General features: G+C 52.7%; 1 protein-coding gene and 1 long non-coding RNA gene across 5 annotated transcripts in view; one reads left to right on the top strand and one right to left on the bottom strand.

Annotated features, from left to right (window-relative positions):
• Positions 1-6,268: 6,268 nt before the first annotated feature.
• The window catches only part of TNFRSF1B (TNF receptor superfamily member 1B), a 46,600-nt gene continuing 27,778 nt past the window's right edge, over positions 6,269-25,090 (bottom strand). For 2 of the 4 annotated variants that reach the window (XM_009195383.2, XM_031664489.1), the window contains exons 9-10: positions 17,354-17,561; positions 10,051-12,557 (exon numbers count right to left, since the gene is read on the bottom strand). In XM_009195383.2, coding sequence (XP_009193647.1) covers positions 12,274-12,557; positions 17,354-17,561 — 492 coding nt within the window. In that variant the 3' untranslated portion in view covers positions 10,051-12,273. Of the gene's footprint in view, positions 6,698-10,050; positions 12,558-17,353; positions 17,562-25,090 lie in introns of those variants that run through there. The other 2 variants (XM_017957266.3, XM_003891130.3) reach the window with 2 other exon arrangements.
• Positions 8,446-24,973, top strand: LOC116274185. The gene is made up of 3 exons (XR_004182778.1): positions 8,446-8,558; positions 23,270-23,335; positions 24,928-24,973. It is a non-coding gene; the product is annotated as an uncharacterized LOC116274185 (long non-coding RNA).

Here is a 25,090-nt window from a genome sequence, read left to right as displayed (position 1 = left end):
TTACGGTGAGAGGGCTGGACCGGGTCTCACTCTGTTGCCCAGACTGGAATGCAGTGGCACAATCATGGCTCACTGCAGCCTCAATCTTCTGAGCTCAAGTGATCCTCCCACCTCAGCGTCCCAAGTAGCTAAGACCGCAGGTGTGCACACTCAACTAATTTTTTTTTTTTTTGAGACTCGCTCTCTCACCCAGGCTGGAGTGCAGTGGCGCAACCTCTGCCTCCAGGTTCAAGCGATTCTCCTGCCTCAGCCTCTGGAGTAGCTGGGACTACAGGCACGCATCACCACGCCTGGCTAATTTTTGTATTTTTAGTAGAGACAGGGTTTCGCCATGTTGGCCAGGCTGTTTGTGAACTCCTGGTTTCAAGTGATCCACCCACCTCACACTCTCAAAATGCTGGTATAATAGGTGTGATCCACTGCGCCCAGCCCTGGCTAATTTTTTGATTTTTTGTAGAGATGGGTGTGGGGGCTCTCACTATGTTCTGTAGGCTGGTCTCAAACTCCTGGGCTCAAACAATCCACCTGTCTCAGCCTGCCAAAGGGCTGGAATTATAGGAGTGAGCCACCGGCCACCGAGCCTGGCTGCCTGGGACTGTTCTAATCCCATGACTGAGCAAAATAAAGCTCTGCCATCCTACAGTTTATATTCTAGCAGGAGGTGTAGACAATAAGAAATCAACATAACAGATATGTAAATTATACAGTATTTGAGAAGGTGATAAGTACCGTAAGAGCCCTGTGAGGGGTAGGGGGATCCCAGAGTTGAGGGAGTTGCAATTTTAATTATGAATTAATTTAATTAGATCTTGAAGGCTTTTAACTTTGTAAGGCAGCGCTGTCCAATAGAAATAGAATGCACGCCATATAAATAACTTTAAAATTTTCTAGTAGCCAAATCACAGAGTGAAAAGAAACAGGTAAAATGAAGTTAATATTGTATTTAACCTACTATATCCAAAATAAGACCATTTCAATGTGTAAATCAATGTAAAATTACTAACAAGATACTGTATATATAGTTTTTCATAGTGAGTCTTCTATATTTGGTATTTTGTATTGAGATGTATTTTATACATCTCAGCCTGAACTAGCCATGTTTCAAGTACTCAGAAGCATCTGTGCCTGGTAGCTATTCTATTTGGAAGCACAGATCCAGAATCTCTTGTGAAAGTGCAAGCAGCCCAGGGAGAGGTGGTACTGTCACCCCATAGGGAAAAAAGAGAAAAGGTGGCCGGGTGCGGTGGCTCATGCCTGTAATCCCAGCACTTCGGGAGGCTGAGGCAAGCAGATCACCTGAGGTTAGGAGTTCAAGCCCAGCCTGGCCAACATGGTGAAACCCTGTCTCTACTAAAAATACAAAAATTAGCCAGGTATAGTGGCAGGCACCTATAATCCCAGCTACTTGGGAGCCTGAGGCAGGAGAATCACTTGAACCCAGGTTGCAGTGAGCCAAGATCACACCACCGCACTCCAGCCTACGCGACTTCAGGCCACTCTCCCAACCCCATATCCCATCCCACCCCCCATAGTGCCATGGCTGTCCTGCCCTCCCCTCACCAAGGTGTCTGCTCAAACTACAGCACCTCAGAGAAGCCTTCCTCAACCCACCTTGCAAGCTGGCAGCACCCCAAACCCTATCTGTCCCCTTACTTTGCTTTATTTTTCTTCTTAGCACTTACTGCCACAAGCATAGCCTACATGTCTGTTTTTACATAGTCCCTGCTAGCATGTCAGCTCCAGGTGGACAGGGACCTTGTCTGTGCTGCTATCTGCGGCATTCCCAGTACCTATACATTTAAAAAAAAAAAACAAAAACAAGCAACTAACATGTATGGAGCCCTGACAATGTGCCAGGCACAGTTCTAAGCATTTCAGATAGTAACTCATGTAATCCCACAATCTGAGGGAGATACTATTTTAATCCCATTTTACAGATAAGGCGAGTAAGGCACAGGGACATCTGAGACATTCATTCACTTGACTGAGGTCACAGCAACAGGAAATGTCGCATCCAGGATTCACACCTGGGCAGGTAGTCTTCAAGGTCCTACAACTGTTTTTGTTTTGTTTTGTTTTGTTTTGTTTTTAGACAGGGTCTCACTCTGCCACCCAGGCTGCAGTACAGTGACTCGATCACGGTTCACTGCAGCCTCAACCTCCTGGGCTCAAGCAATTCTCCCACCTCAGCCTCCCACAGTGCTGGGATTACAGGCTTGAGGCACCGCGCCAGGCTGGACCCACAATTTTGGGTTCCGTGCTTGTTCATCAGAGTGTTCTATAATGATAATGAATGAATGAGATCAAATAAAGAGAACGCAAAAAGACATTCCTTCTCTTCCCAGGCTCGTCCTAGCTTAGCCAAACCACACATTCTCTCCTGATTAAAGCAAAGAAATGGGCGAGAGGAGCTGCAAGCCTGGCCCATGCTGACTGGTTACCATATCAGGCAGGTGGCTGCCCTTGGTTGCTCCAAATGGAATCATCATTCCCCTCAAACAGAATCATCTGGTGCCTCCTCTGTCTCCAGACAGGCGGTGAGCTCTGGGAAACAGCAGCGCTGGATCTGGTCCCTCGGGCTCAGCACCAGCCCATGTCCAGTGCCTGTGACAGGAAGGAGCCAAAGCTGCCCCCCTCCCCCAGCCCCGAGTCAATTCCCTGCTCTCGAGGGGGGTTTATTCCAGTTTCCATGATCCACACGCTGGCTCAGCTCATGTTTCAAACATTAACATCCCAATCAGGTTGGTGCTGTTACTATCCCCATTGTATATATAGATGGGGACTCAAGCTCAATGCAGCCCCAGCCTCCGCAGAGTGGATGTTCAGTAAACGTGAATATCCCCAGCAATGGCGCCATGAGTGAATACCAGAGCTGCTGGGGCTGCAATGGCCTCTGTGCAGGAAACACAGGGCACAAGCAAGTTGAAGGAAGGGACTTTTGCCAAGGAGAGACCAGCATTAGAAGAACCCATAAGAGCTGGTGAAGCACTCAAGGAGAAGCACCAGCAGGAAGCTATGGGGCACAATGGTGATGGCATGGAGAAGCTACCAGAAGGGGAAGGGGAGGAGGGAATACACACCTGGCCTCACTTTCCTCCCATCCTCCAGTCTCCTGATGAGATGGGATCGTTCCCTTGGCCGCCTTCATGGGCAGGAAGTGGAGTGGCTCACTTCACTCAGCCCCACCGCTGGCCACTCTTCGTGAGAGGAAGCATGTAAGCAAAAACAAATTTTGGGGGGACTGGAGGGAACAAATGCTGGGATTGGCCAGTCACTCCTCTCTGGTGGGAGCAGGCTCTGTGCAGGCCCCACAGCAGCATCCAAGTCCCTGCCTTCTCAGCACCCAGATTCCTGTCTGGCATCCAGGAAGAATCAGGTCACACGGATGGATTGAAAGATGATCAATGCAGAAGACTTTATTGAGCAGTGAAAGTGGCTCTCAGTGGAAGGGGAGCTGAAAAGGGGATGGTGCAGGAAGAAGGTGATCTTTCCCTGAAGCCACGCCATCTGAAGTTAATCACGTCTGTCTATCCATGGTCGCTGACGCTCAGTTGCTTCTCTGCTTGGGTGCTTGTGATCTCCGCCAGTCAGCCGTTTGTGACGCTTCGCGGGACGCTCCGCGGAGCTGAAGTCTTTTTATGGGCACAGGATAGGGGCATGGCAGGCCAAAAAGGCAACATTTGGGCAGAAAAACAGGGTCAGCTGTTTTCACTTAGGGCCGAGGTTCCAGGCTTAAGGGTGGGGTTTAACCAGGAGCCTGACCGTTCTGTATCACTGCTAGTGCTCTCTCATGGCCAAACCCTGCTGGGAGCCTCAGGAAAAAGGGCCCAGGAATGAGTGTGCAGGAGGCAGCCTCCCAGTGCACAAAGCACCGGAGAGAGGAACCAGAGGGCTGGATGGAGACTAACCAGCACATTGCTGGTCTCTCTGCTTCTAATCCATCTCTCTCCAGCCATCCCCCCAGTGTAGCCAAGGTAAGGGGGCTTCAGAAGGAGCCCCCCACCTCCTGGTAAGCAGTCCCCACAACTGCAGTTTCCAACCTCCTCTCTCCCCAGCACCTGGTGACATCATTCCAAAAGACAAATCTGGCCATATCCCCCCACCAGTGAAACCTCTTCAGCGAGTCCTTTGTCCCGCTTTCTGCCTTAGCAGGACAGTGGCCATCCTTCGGACCTGGCCACTCCTCAGCCTCATTTCCTGCTCACTGCCCCAGGCCAAGGGCAGACTTGGCTGATCCCTGGGTCCCTCAGGCCTCTGCTCCCAGGTTACCTCTCCCGGTCCCCTCCCTGATCCAAAAAGGGCACTTCCATCCCTTGGTCCCCCATGTCCAGCTTCATTTTCTTCATCCCTGTCTGATATTATCTGTTTCGTTTCTTCCTACCCACTACATAAGCTTCATTTTAGTAGCCACTGCATCCCCACAACTAGAGCACAATACCTACTTGTTTCTTCAAGCATCAGGAGGTATCAGGATATATTTAAGGTATTTAAAGCTGGATGAGATCCGCAACGAGGGAGTTGGAGAGGGAGAAGAGGTGCAAGGGCTGAGCCCTGGGCCCCCTCATGAGTCAGACGTTGAAGAGATGAGGAGGAACCAGGCAAGAAGGCAGAAGGGGTCCCTGAGATGGCAGGAGAGTCAAGGGGTCTGGGCTCCTGACAGCCAGGCAAGGAAAGACTTCCAAGGACAGAGATTGATCACTCGGGTCAAATACCGTCTGCCTGTAGAAGTGAGATGGGGACTGAAGCTGAATTTAGCTGTATGGAGTTTCGTAGAGACGTGGTCAAAAGACAGGTTGAGTAGAGTAGGGGGCACAAGTGGTGAGCGCATGAGAAAATGGGAGAAGACAAATTGGAGACCTGAATATGCTGTTCTCCAGGTGTTTTTGCTGTAAGAGTAGCTGAGAAATCTGACAGCGCCTGGAGGAAGAATTGTGAGCAAGGTTTCTGTCGTTGTTAATTGTGGTGAAATACACATAACTTTTTTTTTTTTTTTTTTTTTTGAGATGGAGTTTCACTCTTCTCTCCCAGGCTAGAGTGCAATGGTGCGATCTCGGCTCACTGCAACCTCTGCCTCCCAGGTTCAAACAATTCTCCTGCCTCAGCCTACTGAGTAGCTGGGATTACAGGTGCCTGCCACCACACCTGGCTAATTTTTGTATTTTTAGTAGAGACGGGGTTTCGCCATGTTGGCCAGGCTGATCTCGAACTCCTGACCTCAGGTGACCCACCCACCTCAGCCTCCCACAAAATTTTTTATCATCTTTTTGTAGTTGTTGCTCTTTTTTGGTTTTTGTTTAAAAATTCTCATCTTGACCATTATTAACTGTGTAGTTCAGTGGCATTAAGTAATTTCACATTGTTGTACAACCATCACCACCATCCATCTGCAGAACCTTTTTTTTTTTTTTTTTGGACAGGGTCTCACTCTGTCACCTGGGCTGGAGTGCAGTGGCACAGGTCATGGCTCACTGCAGCCTCGAATTTCTGGACTCACGCAATCTTCCTGCCTCAGCCTCCTGAGTAGCTGGGACCACAGGTGCATGCCACCACGCCAAGCTCATTTTCATAGAGATGGGGTCTCACTATGTTGCCCAGGCTAGTCTCGAACTCCTGAGCTCAAGCGATCCATGCACCTTGGCTTCCCAAAGTTTTGGGATTACAGGCGTGAGCCGTCATGCCTGGCCTAGAACTCTTCATTTCAAAAAACTGAAACGCTGCACCCATTAAACACTGACTCCCCATTCCCTCTTCTCCTAGCTTCTGGCAACCAACACGCTACTTTCCATCTCTATGAATCCTACTACTCTAGGTACCTCATGTACAGGAAACACACAGAATTTGTCCTTTTGTGACTGGCTTATTTCACTTAGTTTAAGAGACAAGGGATCTTTGTCCTCAAGGATCATCCAGGTTGCAGCACCTGTCAGAATTTCCTTCCTTTTAAAACTTGAATATTCCACTGGAGACCACTGGTTTTTTTTTGTTTGTTTGTTTGTTTTTGTTTTTTGAGATGAAGTCTCGCTCTGTCACCCAGGCTGGAGTGCAGTGGTGCGACCTCGGCTCACTGCAACCTCTGCCTCCCGGGTTCAAGCGATTTTCCTGTCTCAGCCTCCTGAGTAGCTGGGACTACAGGCATGTGCCACCACTCCAGGCTAATTTTTGTATTTTTAGTAGAGATGGGGTTTCACCATGTTGGCCAGGCTGGTCTCGAACTCCTGACCTCAGGTGATCCACCCACCTCAGCCCCGCAAAGTGCTGGGATTATAGGTGTGAGCCACTGCGCCCAGGCTGTAGACCACATTTTGCTTATCCATTCCACGTTTTGGACACCTAGATTGTTTCCACTTTTGGCTATTATGAACAAGGAACACAGCTGTACAAATATCCGTTTGAGACTCTGTTTTTCTGTTTTCAATTCTTTGGGGTAGACACCCAGAAGTGGACTTGCTGGATCAGATGGTAATTCTATGTTCCACGTTTTGAGTCACTGTCACGCTGTATCCCGTAGCAGTTGGACCCTTGTGCACTCTCCTCAGCGACGCACAAGGTTTTCCATCTCTCCACATTTTCACCAACACTAATTTCTGGGTTTTTGATAGCAGTCGTCCTAATGGGCGTGAGGTTGTTCAGCAAATGGGAGGAGCCTCCGTGTGTCTATATGCAAACAGGAAAGATCCAGGAGCCACAGAAATGGAGGCTGAAGGAAACAGACAGGAGACTCGGTGAAGCAACGTCCTTGAGCCAGGAGAGATGCTAAGATCCCGTGCAGAGGAGGAACCATCCTCAGACCCAGTCACGGCAAAGGCCAGGGTTGTGGGCACAGACACAGGGTAAGAGGGGAGATGTGGTGAGGCAAGCATGAAGCATTCTCTTATGTTTGTTTTATTTTCTCAGTGAAATAGACAGCAAGGTAACCAACTGAAGGTAAGGGTGGGGTGAGGACAGAGGCCTGGGGATAAAGGAGAACACATGAAATAGTCCATCTAGAAGAGCAAGGTAAGGCATGGTGGCTCATCCCTATAATCCCAGCACTTTGGGAAGCCAAGGTGGGAGGATCACTTAAGCCCAGGAGTTTCAGGCTGCAGTGAGCTGTGATTGTGCTACTGCCCTCCAGCCTGGGTCACTGAGTGATACTCAGTCTCAAACAAAAACCTCAATTAATCCTTTTATTTAAAAGATAAAATAGGCTGGGTGCAGTGACTCAGGCCTGTAATCCCAGCACTTTGGGAGGCCGAGGTGGGTGCATCACCTGTCAGGAGTTCGAGACCAGCTTGGCCAACAAGGCGAAACCCCTTCTCTACTAAAAATACAAAAATTAGCTAGGCATGGTGGCATGCGCCTATAATCCCAGCTGCTTGGGAGGCTGAGGCAGGAGAATTGCTTGAACCCAGGAGGCAGAGCTTGCGGTGAGCCGAGATCGCACCACTGCACTCCAGCCTGGGTGACAGAGCAAGACTCCATCTCAAAATAAATAAATAAATAAATAAAATTAAAAGATAAATAGAAAGAGTGGGAGACTGAATGAATGGGAGCTGGTAGGCTGGATAACCAATGGTTGTCTTTGCCCCTGCAAAGACATTGATGTCTGAATTCCTGCAACCTGGCCAAAATGCTGAGACAAGGAGAGTGTCCTGGATTATCTGGGTGGTCCGTTGTGATTACAGGTGTCCCTATAATTGGGAGGCAGAGGGAGATCTGACTACTGAAGAGACTCCATCACTATCTCTGAAGATGGACAAAGGGGCCATAAGCCAAGGAATGCAGGTGCCACTAGAAGCTGAAGGCAAGGAACCAGATTCTCCCCTAAAGCCTCCAAAAACAAATTCCCCATTTGAGCCTAGCAGGCCTGGCGACACCTTGCTTTTATACTTCTGACTCCTAGAGCTGTAGGAGAATGCAGTTGTATTGTTTTAAGTCACTGAGTTTGTGTGGTTTGTTATAGCAGCAATAGGAACTAATATATCGGGTAGGGGACCTGTTGTCACTGCTGGGTGGCACCAAGGACCCCCATAAAATTTATTCTTTTTTTTCCGTCCTCCAGGCTGGAGTGCAGTGGCGAGATCTCAGCTCACAGCAACCTCCGCCTCCTGGGCTCAAGCAATCCTCCCACTTAAGCCTCATGGGTAGTTGGGACTCCAGGTGCATGCCACCACACCCAGCTAGTTTCTGTATATTTTTCATGGAGATGAGGTTTCACCATGTTGCCCAGGCCAGTCTTGAACTCCTGAGCTCAAGCAATCCACCCACCTCAGCCTCCTAAAGTGCTGAGATTACAGGCGTAAGCCACCGTACCTGGCCACGTCTAATGATCATGAAATGAAAATGCGACCAGCCAGCATGGTGGAATGCCATCATCGTGCCCCATCCAGGTGCAGAGGTGCAGGTGTGGTACAAACAGAGTGCTGGGTTCAACCAGAGAGAGAACAACAAACCAGGAGAAAGTGTTGTAGGTGCGCACAAGGGAGAAAATGTAACCAACAGCTGCAGGTGCCAGTGAGGGAGAAAGACAGGAGGAAGTAGGGGTGGGGGAAAGTGGGATGCTTGAAATTGACATTAGGGTGCAGTTATCAATAATACCAGGGTCTAAGGCATTGGCCTGGCTACATCCCGAAGGCCACATCCGCCTCCTGCCCATTCTTTTACGTCCTGTGCACAGCTGTTTTCACACTACAACAGCACAGTTGAGTGGTTGTTGCAGAAACTGTAAGACCTGCCAAGTATAAAATATTTATTCTGCTCAGGCACAACGGCTCATGCCTGCAATCCCAGCACTTTAGGAGGCCAAGGCCGGTGGATCACTTGAGCCCTGGAGTTCGAGACAAGCCTGGGCAACACAGGGAAACCCCTCCCCGCCAAAAAAATAAAAATAAATAAATAATTTAGCTGGGCATGGTGGTCCATGCCTGTAGTCCCAGCTACTCAAGAGGCTGAGACAGGAAGTCAGGGCTGCAGTGAGCCACGATCATATTTCAGCTTGGGTGACAGAGTGAGACCTTGTCTCAAAAAATTACATTTGCTCCCTGGCTCTTTATGGAATAAGTGTGGGGAGCCCTGGTCAAGGGTTGAGTGACTGAGACAGGCTGGAGGACAGGACTACGGAGGAGAAGAGGGCGAGGAGCCAGGAGGCAGGGCGTTCCATCAATCACAGATCCTGCAATCACCAAGAACGAAAATGGTCCCACTGAGGGAGTCACAGGAGCTGGAGTGACGATGGTGACCCAGGGGATCAGTGGAACCAATACACAGGCCAAGGTCTCTCTCCCCTCCAAGGCTTTATTTTAATTAATTAATTTTATTTATTTATTTGGAGACGGACTCTCACTCTGTCACCCAGGCCGGAGTGCAGTGGCCCGATCTCAGCTCACTGCAACCTCTGGCTCCTCAATTCAAGTGATTCTCATGCCTCAGCCTCCTGACTAGCTAGGATTATAGGCGCATACCATCATGCCCGGCTAATTTTTTGTATTTTTAGTAGAGGTGGGGTTTCACCATGTTGGCCAGGCTAAGGCCTTTAAACTCAGAACTCCTTTGGCCTGACAGTTCCCTGCAATCCTTTGTTCTAGAAAACTGCTGCTCATCCCTCAGGAGGAGGTCAGAGGTCATCTCTAGAACCCTGTTCTGACCTCCTACCTGGACCCAGGGATGGTCTCTGTGCCCCCAAAGCCCTGTACTGGTCTGAGCATCCCAGGGGTACCCACTCTCCCCGAGTGGGGTCCCCAGGAGGGCAGAGCCTGGCTGCCTAGGCTGCTAGGGATCTGCAGAGACCCCACCCCAGTCCTGAGAGGAGGCCCAGGAGACCCGGGGGACGAGGGCATGAGACCAGGACACACTTGGAACCCAGCCAGCTGTGTGGTCCTGAGCAGGAGGTTCTCTTATTGTTCACAGGCTTGAGGGGGCAGCTGTAACAGGGGACCCTCTGTGGTCCAGTCACAACAGGGTCTGGCCAGACCCCAGGGACCATGACGCCATCTCCCCTTACACAGGGGTGGCAGACGAGCAGGACCACAGACAAACCCAAGCCCAGACCCCAGGTAGAGCCAGGGGTCGACATGTAAAACAAACAGGTTTATTGATAAGCGGGAATGCTGTCCAGCATACAGTACAAACTCTCATTGTCTCAGGATCAACACACGCAAGGGAACTGAGGCTCCAGTCTCCAGATTCATCGCTTCCCGGCTCTGCCCAGTGATGCCAAGGAAGCCCGAGGTTCTCCCAGGACTGTCCACCAGGGGGCAGGTGCACTCCATCATGTCCTCATGTGGGTCCAATGTGGGCAGAAACCTGGCCAGCCTCGGCAGTCTGACTTTCTTTTTTAAGAGACAGGGTCTCACTCTGTTGCCCAAGCCGGAGTGTAGTGGCGCGATCATAGCTCACTGCAGCCTCAAACTTCTGGGCTCCAGTGATCCTCCCCTCAGCCTCCGGATTAGCTGGGATTACAGGTGTACGTCACTGCAGCCAGCCAGTCTGACATCTTGATTCCAAGGTGGAAAACCCTTCTTGTCTCCATGGTAATGGCTGGACTCTCCCACCCTCCAATAGTTCAGCTGCCAAGCTCAAGTCCAGTGGAATTTATCAACAATTTATCACCCTGCCCCCACTCTTCCAGATAAGTTCATGCCTTCTCCTTTATCCCCATGCACCTGAGACTGAGTCAGCCTTTCCAGGAGCCCCTCAACCTGCTTACTCCCAGAATCCGGGCAAGGCTACACGGGTTCCCCCTCTGCAGGGCCTTGGGCATGTTTTGGGGAGGGGAGGGGGAAGGCGGACTCTAACGGGGAGGAATCCCAGCTTCAGCGGCTTCAAGGCAGGCCATTCAACTTGCCGACCTTGGTTACACACACCCACAACACGCAACACAGACACAGACACAAGACTGGCACTTGGGATCACACTGGCCATGTACCAAAGTGGCGAGGCAGCCCGCTTGGGGCCAGGGAATTGAGGGTGGGGAGTGGGGAAGAAGAACCCACCCCTCAGGAGGGAGGAGGAGGGTGTAGGCTGAGGTAGGAGGAGAGAGATGGCTACGAGGACTCAGTCATCTCTAGCTCCTGAAATTCCCTGAAAGGAGACGGTGTGGCCTAGGACACCACACCAGGCAGCAAGAAAGGAGGGGCGGGGCTGCAGGCACACCGGAGTGAAGGTGGAGGGTGCAGATGGGAGGTGGGGGGTTGGATGTGGCTGGCAGAGCTTGGCTTTGTTTGTCATTGGCTTGTTGGCCGGCGTGGTACTTACCGTTTTAGAAAATTGGCGGATTTCCAGTTAGAAGTGCATTATCTTGCCCAGGCCACAGCACTGAATACGGTGGCCTGCCTGGGCCCTCTGGGCATCTGACTTTCACACCATGGTACAAAAGGACAAGTTAGCATTTGGAGGTGGTGCTTTTTTTTTTTTTTTTTTTTTTTGAGACAGACTCGCTCTGTCGCCCAGGCTGGAGTACGGTGACATGATCTCAGCTCCCTGTAACCTCCGCCTCCAGGGTTCAAACGATTTTCCTGCCTCAGCCTTCTGAGTAGCTGGGACTATAGGTGCCTGCCACCACGCCCGGCTAATTTCTGTATTTTTAGTAGAGATGGGGTTTTATCATGTTGGCCAGGCTGGTCTTGAACTCCTAACCTCAGGTGATCCACCCACCTCGGCCTCCCAAAGTGCTGGGATCATAGGTGTGAGCCACTGTACCTGGCCTGAGGTGATGCTTTCCAAGCCTCCTGAGCTAACCTGAAGGACCCCTACAGCCTACAGGGCTGCCACCTCCTCCCTGCACAGAGCCCTGGGACTGTCCCGCAGTCTCAGCCTCAGGCTGAAGCACTGTCCTGTCTTCATGGGTGACTCAGGCAGCATCCCTCCTGAAAGCTCCTCTGCAGAGAAGGATGCTGGGATTTTCTGGAAGCCAGAGCTGGGTCAGAGCCCAGGGGAGACATAAACAAACAAACAAAAAACCTGAGGGCTCCAGAAGCCAAAGCTCGCAGGCCCAGCTGGGCGGGGCAGGCCACAGTGAGTCAGGGACTTGCCCCGGCATGCCCCGAACGTCCGTGCCCAGCTAGCCTTCCGAGAGGGACACACCGTGGCAGCACAGGCTTTCCACAACTCACTGCCTCTGCTCTCGGTCTGCAAGTCAGAGGGAGGCTGCAGCTGTGGAGGGCACTAAAGGAACTTGGCCCAGAAAGAGCCATAGAGTCCTAGCGGTGGGGACCTGGAAGGACCAGGGCCCCTTCGCAGGGTCATACTGCCAGGGCTCAGCCCGCCTTGGCTACGACACAGCCCATGCCAGCATGGTTAACTGGGCTTCATCCCAGCATCGGGCACGCCAAGGGGCAGGGGCTTCTCTTCAGTGCTCCCCAGCAGGGTCTCTGGCGTCTCCAGCTGTGACTGAAAGGCGCATTCCTCCTTGGAGAAGGGGACCTGCTCGTCCTTCGGGGAACCCGAGGGGCTGGCATCTGTGTCCCCCATCGTGGAGCTGGCTTGAGAGGAGCACTGTGAGCTGTGGTCAGAGCTGCTACAGACATTCACGATGCAGGTGACATTGACCTGGGTCCCATGGCCACCAGGGGAAGAATCTGCTAAGCACAAGATGGGGTGGGGATCAGTCCAGGGGTCCGGGAGTGGGGCCCTGAGACCCCTGCCCAAGATGCAGATTCAGACACATGGGAAAGAGCACTGGGCCAGGAGCCAAGAGACCGAGATTCTAGCCCAGCTCTGCTGTGTGACCTTGAGCAAGTTACTTAACCTGCATGTGCCTCATTTTCTGCTGAATAAGAGTAGCATCACCACCTACCCAGCCCCAATCACCCCAGAGATGGGAGGAGCCAATGATATAAAACAGATGTCTACTTGGGAGGCCAAGTTTGTAGGATCGCTTGAGCCCAGGAGTTCAAGACCAGACTGGGCAACATAGTGAGACCCTGTCTCTTCTTTTTTTTTTTTTTTTTTTGAGACAGGGTCTCAAAAGAGTGTGGTGTCACTCTCTCAACTCACTGTGACCTCTGCCTCCAGGCCTCAAGTGATCCTCCCATCTCAGCCTCCTGAATAGTTGGGACTACAGGCCACCGCACCCTGCTAATTTTTTTGTAGGGACGGGGTTTTGCCAGGTTGCCTGGGTTGGTCTCGAACACCTGACCTCAAGGAATCTGCCTGCCTTGGCCTCCCAAAGTGCTGGGATTACAGGTGTGAGCCACCGTGCTCGGCCTCAAACTTAACTCTTGATTCTACTCCCATCTCCCATCCAACCTGCTCCTCCTCATCACAGTTCTCATCGCTGCCATCCACCCAGCTGCTTGGGCCCAGAGCCTCGGACCCGTCTTTCTCCCATATCACACACCCATCCGTCATTCCTGCCTTGTCTCCCTTCAAAAGATGACATCTGGGCCAGGCACGGTGGCTCACGCCTGTAATCCCAGCACTTTGGGAGGCCGAGGCAGGTGGATCACCTGAGGTCAGGAGTTTGAGACCAGCCTGGCCAACATGGTGAAACCCCGTCTCTACTCAAAATACAAAAAAAAAAAAAATTAGCCGGGTATGGTGGCCAGTGCCTATAATCCCAGCTAGTCGGGAGGCTGAGGCAGGAGAATCACTTGAACCCAGGGTGTGGAGGTTGCATGAGCCAAAATCACGCTACTTCACTCCAGCCTGGGCGAAAGAGCAAAAACTCCATCTCAAAAACAAAAACAAAAGATGACTTCTGCAAGGGTCACCGGCCCTGCTGCTGCATGGTGCAGTGAGCTATGGAAGCCTCCACCCGCTCCCATCTGGATGGCTGTGAACAGGCTTCGACCCCACCCCCCTGAAATCTGATTCCCATCAGCAGCCAGAGCTGGCCCTTGAACTTGGCAGATCACCTCCTTGGGGGCTCAAAAACCCACAGTCCTCACCACAGCCTACCAGGCCCTGTCTGATCCGGAACCTGCCTTTTCCCGCCCCCTCTCCTGCGGCTCCAAGACCTTGATGGGGCTCCTTCCAGCCACACTCCCCCCTGCTACAGCCCCTTGAGCCCTTCAGGTCCCCTGGGCTTTTGCACAGTCTGCTCCCTCAGCCTAGAGAGCCCTTCTCTAGTGCTCAGGTCTTAGCTCAAAGGCCACGTCCTCCACGAAGCGCCCCCCGGCCCCTGGCCTCCCTCTCTAGAGACATTTACTTCCCATTCTATCCACCACTCTCTGGGTCCCTCCCCATTTCTGTGATCTCCAGGGCCCCCAGCTCCTGGGGTCCCCAACCAGACTCTCAGCCCTGGAGGGTAGGGACTTTTTTTTTTTTTTTTTTTAATAGAGACAGGGGTCTTGCTATGTTGCCCAGGCTAGTCTTGAACTCCTGGGCTCAAGTGATCCTCCTGCCTTGGCTTCCTGAAGTACTGAGATTACAGGCATGAGCCACCTTGCCTGGCCAGACCAGGAACTTTTTGATCGTTCCCTGCTGTGTTCCTAGTGCCTGTAACAGGGACAAGTCTACGGGGTTTTTTGTTGGTGGTGGTGGTAGTGGTGATGTTTTTAAGTGAATTTGATTACCAACATTTAAAATTCAGGCATTTACATTTAAAAATCTGGATTTATGGCTTCCCTTGGGAGCCAGATGCAGGAGATTCGGACAAGGCAAGCCCAAGGTTTGCCTCACCTTCCTGCCCAGCCTCTGCGGGCGGCTGAGTTTTCTAACTGGCTGGGGAGACACAGGATGGTGGGTTTGCTGAGATGAATGTGAGGAGACTGGCATACAGCAGCCCCCTCAGAAAATGAACATTGCTGCTACTGTTGCTGCAGAGGCCTGCTGAGTGCCCTCACCACAGCCTGGTTCCCCCTAACTCCAACTACTAGGGCAGCCGGGAGGCGGATGGAGCTGGCAACCTGCTGTGCTCAAAACAGCCTCCGAGCAGATGGTGGGGGAGGAGGGCTGAAATCACAGGGCCGGAAGGAAATTTCCACCCTGAGCCTCCACAGCACCCAAATGTCACCCAAAGTCACCATGGCCTTTGCACATCGAGCATGAGACATTGCGGGGGTGGATGGGGGACCACGAAGGGGCACAACCCTGGGGTTTACAGGTTCCCACAGTGGAGGGAGGTGTTAGGGGTGGGAGGGAGAGATGTAGAGGGCAGAGGCCAGGGAAATGGGTTGGGGGACTCGGGAGAAGGAGCACAGAGCAGAAGGGGCAGAGGTGAGAAGGGAGGGCAGACATGGTCAGCGCTCCACTCTGGGCCAAGGAGGGAGCCACACCAGGTGTAGCAAAGAAATCCGAAAGAGGGGTCGAGTGTGTTGGTTCACGCCTGTAATCCCAGCTCTTTGGGAGGCCGAGGCAGATGGATCACCTCAGGTCAGGATTTCAAGACCAGTCTGGCCAACATGGTGAAATCCCATCTCTACTAAAAGCATGTACCAGCCAGGCGTGATGGCACATGCCTGTAATCCCAGCTACTCAGGAGGCTGAGGTGGGAGGATCACTTGAACCTGGGAGGCGGAGGCTGCAGTGAGCAGAGAAGTAAGCCAAGACTGCGCCACTTAACTCCAGCCTGGGTGACAGAGCGAGACTCCATTTAAAAAAAAAAAAAAAATCAGAGGCCTGGCGCGGTGGCTCACGCCCGTAATCCCAGCACTTTGGGAGGCAGAGGCGGAGGCGGGTGGATCATGAGGTCAGGAGATCGAGACCATCCTGGCTAATACGGTGAAACCCCATCTCTACTAAAAACACAAAAAATTAGCCGGGTATGGTGGCAGGCGCCTGTAGTCCCAGCTACTTGGGAGGCTGAGGCAGGAGAATGGCGTGAACCCGGGAGGCGGAGCTTGCAGTGAGCCGAGACTGCGCCACTGTACTCCAGCCTGGGCGACAGAGCGAGACTCCACCTCAAAAAAAAAATAAAATAAAATAAGAAAGACGAATCCAAGAACTGGGCAAGACTCAGAGTTTATCATCAGAGCACACTCATTCAACAATGTTTAGGGCCCCTGCTCTCTTTTGGGCACTGACCCAGGTCCTCCCACAGGGAGTTCTCAGGCTGGAGTGAGGGGCACTGACGGGACGTCCCACCGAGGACGCTGGGGGCTATGATGGGGCAAACAGAAATGGGCAAGTCAGCTCCTGTGGGCAGCTGGGGACAGGTAGGAACAGGTGTTGCAGGCAGGGGTGGCATGAGCGCAGGCAAGAGGCAGGGGCGCAGCAAGCTGGGGAGAGCCGGGGGTGAGTGAGGCTGTGTGGTGGGGACTGTAGCCATCAGTCCCACCTGGGGGCGGCCCAGAGGCAGCCTGATCCTGGTCTGGTGCCCAGCTGAGCACAATGTCACTCATCTCTCACCAGCCCTGGCAAGGAGGCGCCATAGCTCATCTCTAGGTGAAAAAACCAAGGCTTGGCAGAGTTAAGCATCCCGCCCAAATTCTTATGTCACCAGAGTGGCCGGGCAGGGATCTGAGACTGACCCAAGTTCATGGTCATTCCCTGAATTCTCACTGGCTGGAGCTGCCAGGTAAGAGGGAGAGAGGCACAGGCCAGCAGACCCCGTACAGGGGCCCCTCCAGTGTGGGCCCTAGAGACGCCAACCAGGAGTGACATCTGTCATAGACCAGGTCCAGGGCAAAATGCAGCCTGCATTAATGGGACACGAGCCCCACAGTCCCAGCATCTCAGACCCAAAGAGACCCAGCAACAAGCTGCAGTGAGTGGAGCCCATTCCTCTGCCAACCCCAGGGCTCTGGAGCCTGACAGCCTAGTGGTGAGTCTGGCTCTTCTGTTTACTAGCCGTGAGCCTTTGAAGAAGCTGTTTAACCTCTCTGGGGCTCAGTTTCCTCATCTGTAAAATGGGATAACAACAATAACTGTCTCTCAGCGTTGACGTGCAGGTCAATTTGATGCATGTAAAGTGCCCAGTATAGCGCCTGCTGTACTGTAGCCTTCCGTAAGTAGAAGCGATTGTCGTGATTAGTTATTAGTAGCTGGGCCATGTTGGGCCTGCGGATACAGGGATGAACGAGGTGATCCAGGCTCACCAGGTGTCCCACAGACTGGTGAGGGAGACAGGAGGAAAAGACAGTGTACACGCAGCCTGACAGTCCTGTCAAAGGGAGGCCAGGGCGTGGTGAGCCCGAAAGAGCAGCTGGTCCAGCTGGGGGTGGTGGTGGGGATGGGGTTTCGGGAAAACTCCTCTCCCAGATACTGGGGACTTGGACAAGCTGGGGTTGTCCCACAGAAGGACGGATGTTCAGGTGATAGGCCCAGCACGGGCAAAGTCGGGAGGGAACTTGGGTTCAGCAAACCAAAGGGTTTCCTGTGGCTCAGGCCTCGTCCCACTCTGCGGGGAGGCTCAGGAGGAGATGGCTAAGACAGAAACCAGGTGAGAAAGACCAGGGAGGCTCGGGATGAAGCCAGGTGTGCTCCCACCTCTTACCTGAGCTCCCGGTGCTGGCCCGGGCCTCCCCAGCCCCGCTGGCCTTCTCCGCGCCTGGTGCCTGCGGCTGGTTCCGAGTGGGTGCCCTTCTGTCCAACGCGCTGGCCGAGCTCTCCAGGGAGCTGCTGCTGGAGCTCGGCACTGTGGTCAGCAGGTGCTGTTGCTCGGGGCCCTGTGCACCCCGGGCCTTATCGGCAGGCAAGTGAGGCTGGATGGGCGGGAGGTGGCAAGGGAGAGCAGTCAGCCCACCAGCCAGCCCCTTCTTCCCCTCCTCCTTCCCACTGCCATCCGCACCTCTTGCCATCAGCACTTCTCAGTTTACATGACGCTTCTGCCCACCCTTGCACGTTCTTTGCACACACGGCACTTTTTGGGAGGTGTGATTCTCCGTGGTTTCTGTGTTTCTGTTATTTGCACCCAGCTGCTCTATTAGAGCGAGTGTCCTATGAGGGCGGAGACCACCTGGCCCTGTTCACCAAATAGTCTTAGAGGTGGGGCAGGATTTTCATCCTTATTTTGCATAAGAGAATAGAAGGAATTCACCCCATCTGCACAGGGAGACGTGGCCCAGCCTAGCAACCAAGAGTGTGGACTAAACCCAGACCACGCAGTGCAAATCATGACTCTACCACTCACTTGCTGTGTGACCTTGGACAAGTTACTTAACCTCTGTGTGCCTCTTTTTTGTTTGTTTGTTTAATCTATAAAGGGAGAATAATAACCTACCTCATAAGGTTGTTGTGAGGATTAGATGGCTGAATATTTGTAAAGTGCTTAAAACAATGCCTATTACACAGTAAACTCCATACAAGAGATTGTTAAATCAGAAGTAGGCAAATGACTGCCCAGGGACCCAGTCCAGCCTGCCGCTAAGAACAGTTTTCACTTTTATTTTTTTGAGACCGGGTCTTACCCTGTTGCTCAGGCAGGAGTGCAGTGGCACAATCATAGCTAACTATAGCCCTCAATTTTCCAGGCTTAAGTGATCCTCCGGCCTCAACCTCCTGAGTAGCTGAGACCACAGGCACGTGCCACTTCCCCTGGCTAATTTTTTTGTTGTTGATTGTTTGTAGAGACAGGGTTGTGCTATGTTGCCCAGGCTGGTCTTATACTCCTGGGCTCAAGCCAACCTCCTACCTTGGCCTCCCCAAGTGCTGGGATAACAGGCGTGCACCACCACACCCCAGTGGTTTTCATGTTTTAAATGGTTGAAAAAACATGTTTAAGAATAATTTGTGGCCAGGCGTGGTGGCTCACGCCTGTAATCCCAGCACTTTGGGAGGCCGAGGCAGGCAGATCACCTGAGGTTGGGAGTTGGAGACCAGCCTGACCAACATGGCGAAACCCCATCTCTACTAAAAATACAAAATTAGCTAGCATGGTGGCACATGCCTGTAATCCCAGCTACTCAGGAGGCTGAGGCAGGAGAATCGCTTGAACCTGGGAGGCAAAGGTTGTGGTAAGGCAAGATCGAGCCATTGCACTCCAGGCTGGGCAACAAGAATGAAACTCCATCTCACAAAAAGAGAGTAATTTGCGACACATGGAATGATGGGAAGTTCAAGAAGTTCAAGTTTGGGTATCCAGTAGCACAATTAGATCAGAATACACCACTCTCAGTTGGGTGTGTGCTGTCTATGCAGGTAGCTGCTTTCCTGTCACAGAGGCAGGTTTGAGTAGCTGTCACTGAAACCATACAGTCCACAAAGCCTGAAATTCCTACATCTGGCCCTTTACAGAGAAAAAGTGCAGACCCTCGTGCTCAGTCGAGCACTCCGGGGCAGAGAGCACTCACATCTGAGACCCTCTGCTGCACTGCCTCGGCCTCTTGTTCCAGAGTCCGCCCACAGGCTGCTCTGCAACTTGCCCTGGTGTCTTCTTTCCATAGAATAATAATAATAATAATATTAGCTGACATTTGAGTACCACCCAATGCCATGCACTCTACCTAAGTCCCTCCCGGCACTATCTATATTGATTCTTCCAACAGCCCAGTGTTATCCTTGCTTTGTGGAAACTGAAGCACAGAGAGGTTGAGTTACCTGCCCAAGGTCACGGTTAGGACATACTACGGCTGGGCTAAATCCCATAGTGCCTTCCCTGGGTGTCTGGGGTTTCAGCTCTGGAGGCTCAAGGCAAGGTCCCCATTTCCAGAAACCCACACTGGAGTAAGGCAGGAAATTCGTCTCCCAGGCTGCTGTCTGTTCCCACTGACTGGCCAGCACTCACGTCCCTGCCTTGGAGTTCTGGGCGATTGCTGATCGCAGAAAAAAAAAGGAGATGGCAGGGGCCACGTTCCTAACAGCTGCCCTGGCCCCCTGGCCTGCCTAGGATGAAAACAAGGGTCCCAGGCAGAAGGAGGGTAGAGATGCGTGAAGGGCTGATGGAGCTCACCAGCACTGCAGCGGGAGGTGAGAGCAGGGGTGGAGCGAGCAGCGCAGGTGCCACAGCCCCCCCAGGAGAGGCTGAGACCTCCTGCCTCCCTCCAGAGGGAGCTACAATTCCAGATGTGGTCTGAGAATAGCTGCGAGTACCTCGCTGTCCAGTCACTGCAGCCCCCGGCTCCCATGGCTTCTCGGACACCTGAGTGCCACCTGCACCCTCAATTCCCCGAGGCCAGCCCACAGCCTCTCACTCAGGACTGGAGGGATCCTGTGCAAGCCGTCCCCAAGAGGCCACGGAGGCCCAGAGAGAGTGCGTCCTGTGCTCAGCATCACACAGCTGGCCCGTGGCAGGAGCAGGACAAGCCCAGACCAGCTTTCCCAGGAACCCCCGTACCCTCCCTGGGCTGGGTCCCCCAGTTTTGGAGAAACGGAGGGCATTGCAAGTTCATGCTGAACCTCCGCCCAGGTGGTCTGACGCTGGTCACTGCCCACGACCACCCCCCAGCCCTGCTCTGAGCCTGGAAGGGGAGGAGAAGCAATCGAGTGTCACTCCTCACAAAACCCCACAGAAGGGGTTTTTCTGGCCTGTGCCCCACCCCCTCTGCTGGCGGCTACAGCCACGCAGAACAAAAACCCCCAAAGGTCACGGCCACCTCCCTCCTCCCAAGCCACAAGTCGCAAAGTTCAAGCAGCCCCAGGTGGTGTAGAAGCAGGCTGAGTCCTGTTCCTTGGGCTGGGACCCCAATAGGGCCGAGTACTGAGAAGCCTCATTCAAAACACAGGATCCCGGGGCCGGGCGCGGTGGCTCACGCCTGTAATCCCAGCACTCTGGAAGGCTGAGGCAGGCAAATCACGAGGTCAGGAGATCGAGACCATCCTGGCTACCACGGTGAAACCCCATCTCTACTAAAAATACAAAAAATTAGCCGGGCGAGGTGGTGGATGCCTGTAGTCCCAGCTACTAGGGAGGCTGAGGCAGGAGAATGGCGTGAACACGGGAGGCGGAGCTTGCAGTGAGCCACGATTACGCCACTGCACTCCAGTCTGGGCGACAGAGCGAGAATCTGTCTCAAACACACACACACACACACACACACACACACACAGGATCCCAACCAGCCAGCCAGTCAGCCAGCACCCTCAGCTCCCAGCCCCTCCTGGCCCAGCCCCGCTGGGCAGAAGCACAGACCCAGCAGAGCCACAGGCCAAGTCCTCCAGGTTCCTGCTGGGTCCGTCTGTTTGTGTGTTCACAAGGCTCACACACCTGTATCTACAGGCATGAGGGTGTGAAGCGTGCACACGTGTGTCTATGTTGGGGACATGTGTGCATATCTGTGAGTGAGGTAGTAAGTGTGTGTGCTGGGGCGGCGAGGAAAGACACTCCTAGGTTCGTGTTCCAGGCTGCTCTCATTAGCTATGCCACACTGGGAAAGTTACTCACTTCTCTGGGCCCACGATTCCTGGGCCATATAATGGGGGGCAAGAATCATACTGCCTGCGTGTGGCAGCATGGCTGTGAGAATAAAGAACGCTGGGCACAGTGCCTGGCATCCATTCAACACCTGATAAATGTTCGTGCCTGTTATCAGATGCGGGCCCGTGCATGAGTGTGTGTCCGTGGGGGTGATTGTGGGTAAGCTCACATGTTGGTGTTTTGTTTTGCTTTGTTTTGTTTTGTTTTTGAGATGGAGTCTCGCTCTGTTGTTCAGGCTGGAGTGCAGTGGCGCGATCTCGGCTCACTGCAAGCTCCACCTCCCAGGTTCACGCCCTTCTCCTGCCTCAGCCTCCCGAGTAGCTGGGACTACAGGCGCCTGCCACCATGTCTGGCTAACTTTTTGTATTTTTAGTAGAGATGGGGTTTCACTGTGTCAGCCAGGATGGTCTCAATCTCCCGACCTCGTGATCTGCCCGCCTCGGCCTCCCAAAGTGCTGGGATTACAGGCGTGAGCCACCGCGCCCGGCCACAAGTTGGTGTTTTCTAAACAAAGGGACGACAATGTCTCCCATGCCCTGGGCGTTCTTTCTGTGGTAGGAGGAGCAGGTGGGTGCTGAGTCTACACTCTAAGCCCAGCAGCCCAGCTCAAGAGGACTCTCCACTGGCCTCTTAGCAGGAGTAGCTGCTGGTTGAGGAGTAGCGTGGGACACGGCCATAAACCTGATTGAAACCTGGGCTATGCCACTCACCTAATGATCTAATCCTACAGGAGAAATGGAACCTCCCTGAGTCTCAGTTTCCTCCTCTGTAAAATGGGGCTGATGATGCTCCCTGCCCCACAGGGATGTGTGGGGACTCAGTCACAAAGAGCCTGGCAGGGCTCAGCCAGGGCTGTGCTGGGACAAGCTCAGGCCTGTGCAGATTTCTTCCCAACTCCATATTCAGGAAGGTCTTGGGAGTTTGAAATTGGCTACAGTGGGAGTGTTTATACCACAGAAATTAGCAAACACCACAAATCAGGGTTTGGGGTTTTTTTTCCCTGCTAGACACACCACCGGGGTACTCAACAAATACTTGAGTCACTCACATTCAGTGAACACTGAAAGCAACAGTGAAAGGAAAGGGGCGGAGCGCAGTGGCTCACACCTATCAGCCCAGCACTTTGGGAGACCGAAGTGCACAGATCACTTGATTTCAGGAGTTCAAGACCAGCCTGGTTAACATGGCAAAACCCTGTCTCTACTAAAAATATAAAAATTAGCCAGGCGTGGTGGCGCACACCCATAGTCCCAGCTACTCAGGAGGCTGAGGTGGGATGACCACCGGAACCCAGGAGGCAGAGGCTGCAGTGAGCCAAGAGGGTGCCACTGCACTCCAGCCTGGGCGACATAGCTGAAAAAAAAAAAGAAAGAAAGAAAGAAAAGGAAAGAAAGAAAAGAAAAGAGAGAAGAGAAGAGAAACGAAACGAAAAGAAAAGAAAAGGAAAAGGGAAGCAGAGGCTGCTGGGCCACACCCAGGACATCTTCAGGGCACAGAGGATTGGGAAACGCTTGGTGAGGAAAGGGAAGGCGACAGTTGGGCTGCTATGGAAGAGCTTGGGGGAGACACCTGCTCCTGCTCTACACATGCCACCAGGTGGCAACCGTCAGTGTCACTGAATTGAAGCTGGAGAAAGGGAGCAGTGAAACTCACTTGCCGGGGAATGAGAAAGTTTCCTCCCCACTGAAATACTGTAGGGCAGGGCAAAGAGCACTGAGATGGGAGTCCAGAGACGACACATTGCAGTGCGACCTTGAGTAACTCAGTTTTCCTCCCTGTATCTCTTTTCTTGTCACCAAAATCAGGGGATGAAATCAGTCTATCTGATTCCGAACACCTGGTATAAACTTCAGGCATTGGGCGCCGCAGGGCTAAGCTGTTCCCTCGAGCAGTAGTTCTCCACTGGGGGTGATTTTGCCCCCCCGGGGACACTTGGCAATGTCTGGAGAACTTTCAGTTGTCACCACCGGAGTGGGAATGTGGCTGGCATGTAAGTAAATAAAGGCCAAAGATGCTGCTGAGTAGCACGGGACAGCCCCCACAAATAAGATATTTTAGGCCGGGCGCGGTGGCTCAAGCCTGTAATCCCAGCACTTTGGGAGGCCGAGACGGGCGGATCACGAGGTCAGCGACGAGACCATCCCGGCTGGTCGATGATGAACCCTCGCCTCTACTAAAAAGATACATGGCGTAGGAGCGGGCGCCAGTCCCAGCTACCCGGAGGCTGAGGCAGGAGAATGGCGCGGAACCCGGAGGCGGAGCTTCTGCAGTGAGCCGGTGATCTGCCACTGCAATCCAGCCTGGGCGACAGAGCGAGACCTCGCCTCAAAAAAAAAAAAAAAAAAAAAATAAGATATTTTATTTATTTTAATTTAATTTTTTTTTTTGAGATAGAGTCTTGCTCTATTGCCTAGGCTTGAGGGCAATGGCATGATCTCAGCTCATTGCAACCTTCGCCTCCCAGGTTTAAGGGACTCTCCTGCCTCAGCCTCCCAAGTAGCTGAGACTACAGGCACACACCACCACGCCCGACTGATTTTTGTGTTTTTAGTAGAGATGGGGTTTTACCATGGTGGCCAGACTGGTCTTAAACTCCTGACCTCAAGTGATCCATCCACCTTGGCCTCCCAAAGTGCTGGGATTACAGGCATGAGTCACCATGCCCAGCCAAGATCTTTTAAAAAAATATTTATTTTATTTTATGTTGTTTAGGGATAGGGTCTCACTGTGTTTCCCAGGCTGGTCTTGAACTCCTGGACTCAAGCAATCCTCCCACCTTGGCCTCCCTTAAGTAAGATGTTGTCTCAAATATCCATGAGGTTGAGAAACTCTTTCTCTACCTGCCCCTGAGGTCCAGAAAACTCATCGGACTCTGTTTTCTCATCTGTTAAATTGGGTAAAAAACCTGCCCTGCCTACCAGGTGCAAGGCTGTGACAGATCCATGTTCTGGCTCACCCCATACCCACTTCCGACCCCCCTCCCTTGTCCTCCTCCTCCATAGAGACTGGAAAAGCAAAGCACCCTCTTCCCCAGCTTCCCTTGCAGCTATGGGTGGTCATGTGACACAGTCTGGTCAGTGAGATGAAAGAAGTCTACCCAGGGCTTCTGGGAAGGTTCTGATTTACTGATAAGCGTGCCATAGCTGGCCTGGCCACCTGCCCCTTCTTCCTACCTCAAACTTAGAGGTGACATATGAAGTGATAATCACCATCTTATGACATGAGGCCACAAACAAGAGAACAAAAGTCAACACACTAAAGATGACAGAGGGTCCTGCTGGCACCATGCAAGGGGACAGTGCAGGCCATTCCAGCAGACACCAACCCTTTGACTTCTTACAATGCAAGAAAAATAAAGCCCTTTTTCCTAAAGTCACCTGTAGGTTTGGGTTACTTGCAGCCAAACGCCTTCCTGATAGAGAATGAATGAAATACTATGATATGACACTGTTGGTCTGTCTCTAACAGAAAGCCTTCACAGGCCCTACTTTATAAAACAGATCAAAGGTGAGTTGCTTTGGGAGGACCCAGGGCCCAGCCCCACAACCTCTACCTCAAACCTGAGAGATGACCACTTCCCCCACGCCCAAGGGCCCTCTGTGGGACACCGGGCTACCCTAGAATTCAGTCTGAAAACCACTGCTCTCTAGGGCCGGGTGCGGTGGCTCACGCCTGTAATCCCAGCACTTTGGAGGCCGAGGTGGGTGGATCACGAGGTCAGGAGATCGAGACCATCCTGGCGAACATGGTGAAACCCTGTCTGTACTAAAAATACAAAAAAATTAGCTGGGCGTGGTGGCGGGAGCCTGTAGTCTCAGCTACTTGGGAGGCTGAGACAGGAGAATGGCGTGAGCCCAGGAGGCGGAGCTTGCAGTGAGT

The sequence above is a fragment of the Papio anubis genome, chromosome 1, assembly GCF_008728515.1.
Source record: "Papio anubis isolate 15944 chromosome 1, Panubis1.0, whole genome shotgun sequence".
NCBI classification, from domain to species: domain Eukaryota; kingdom Metazoa; phylum Chordata; class Mammalia; order Primates; family Cercopithecidae; genus Papio; species Papio anubis.
Note: the sequence above shows the minus strand (reverse complement) of the source record. Positions and strands in the feature narration are given on the sequence as shown.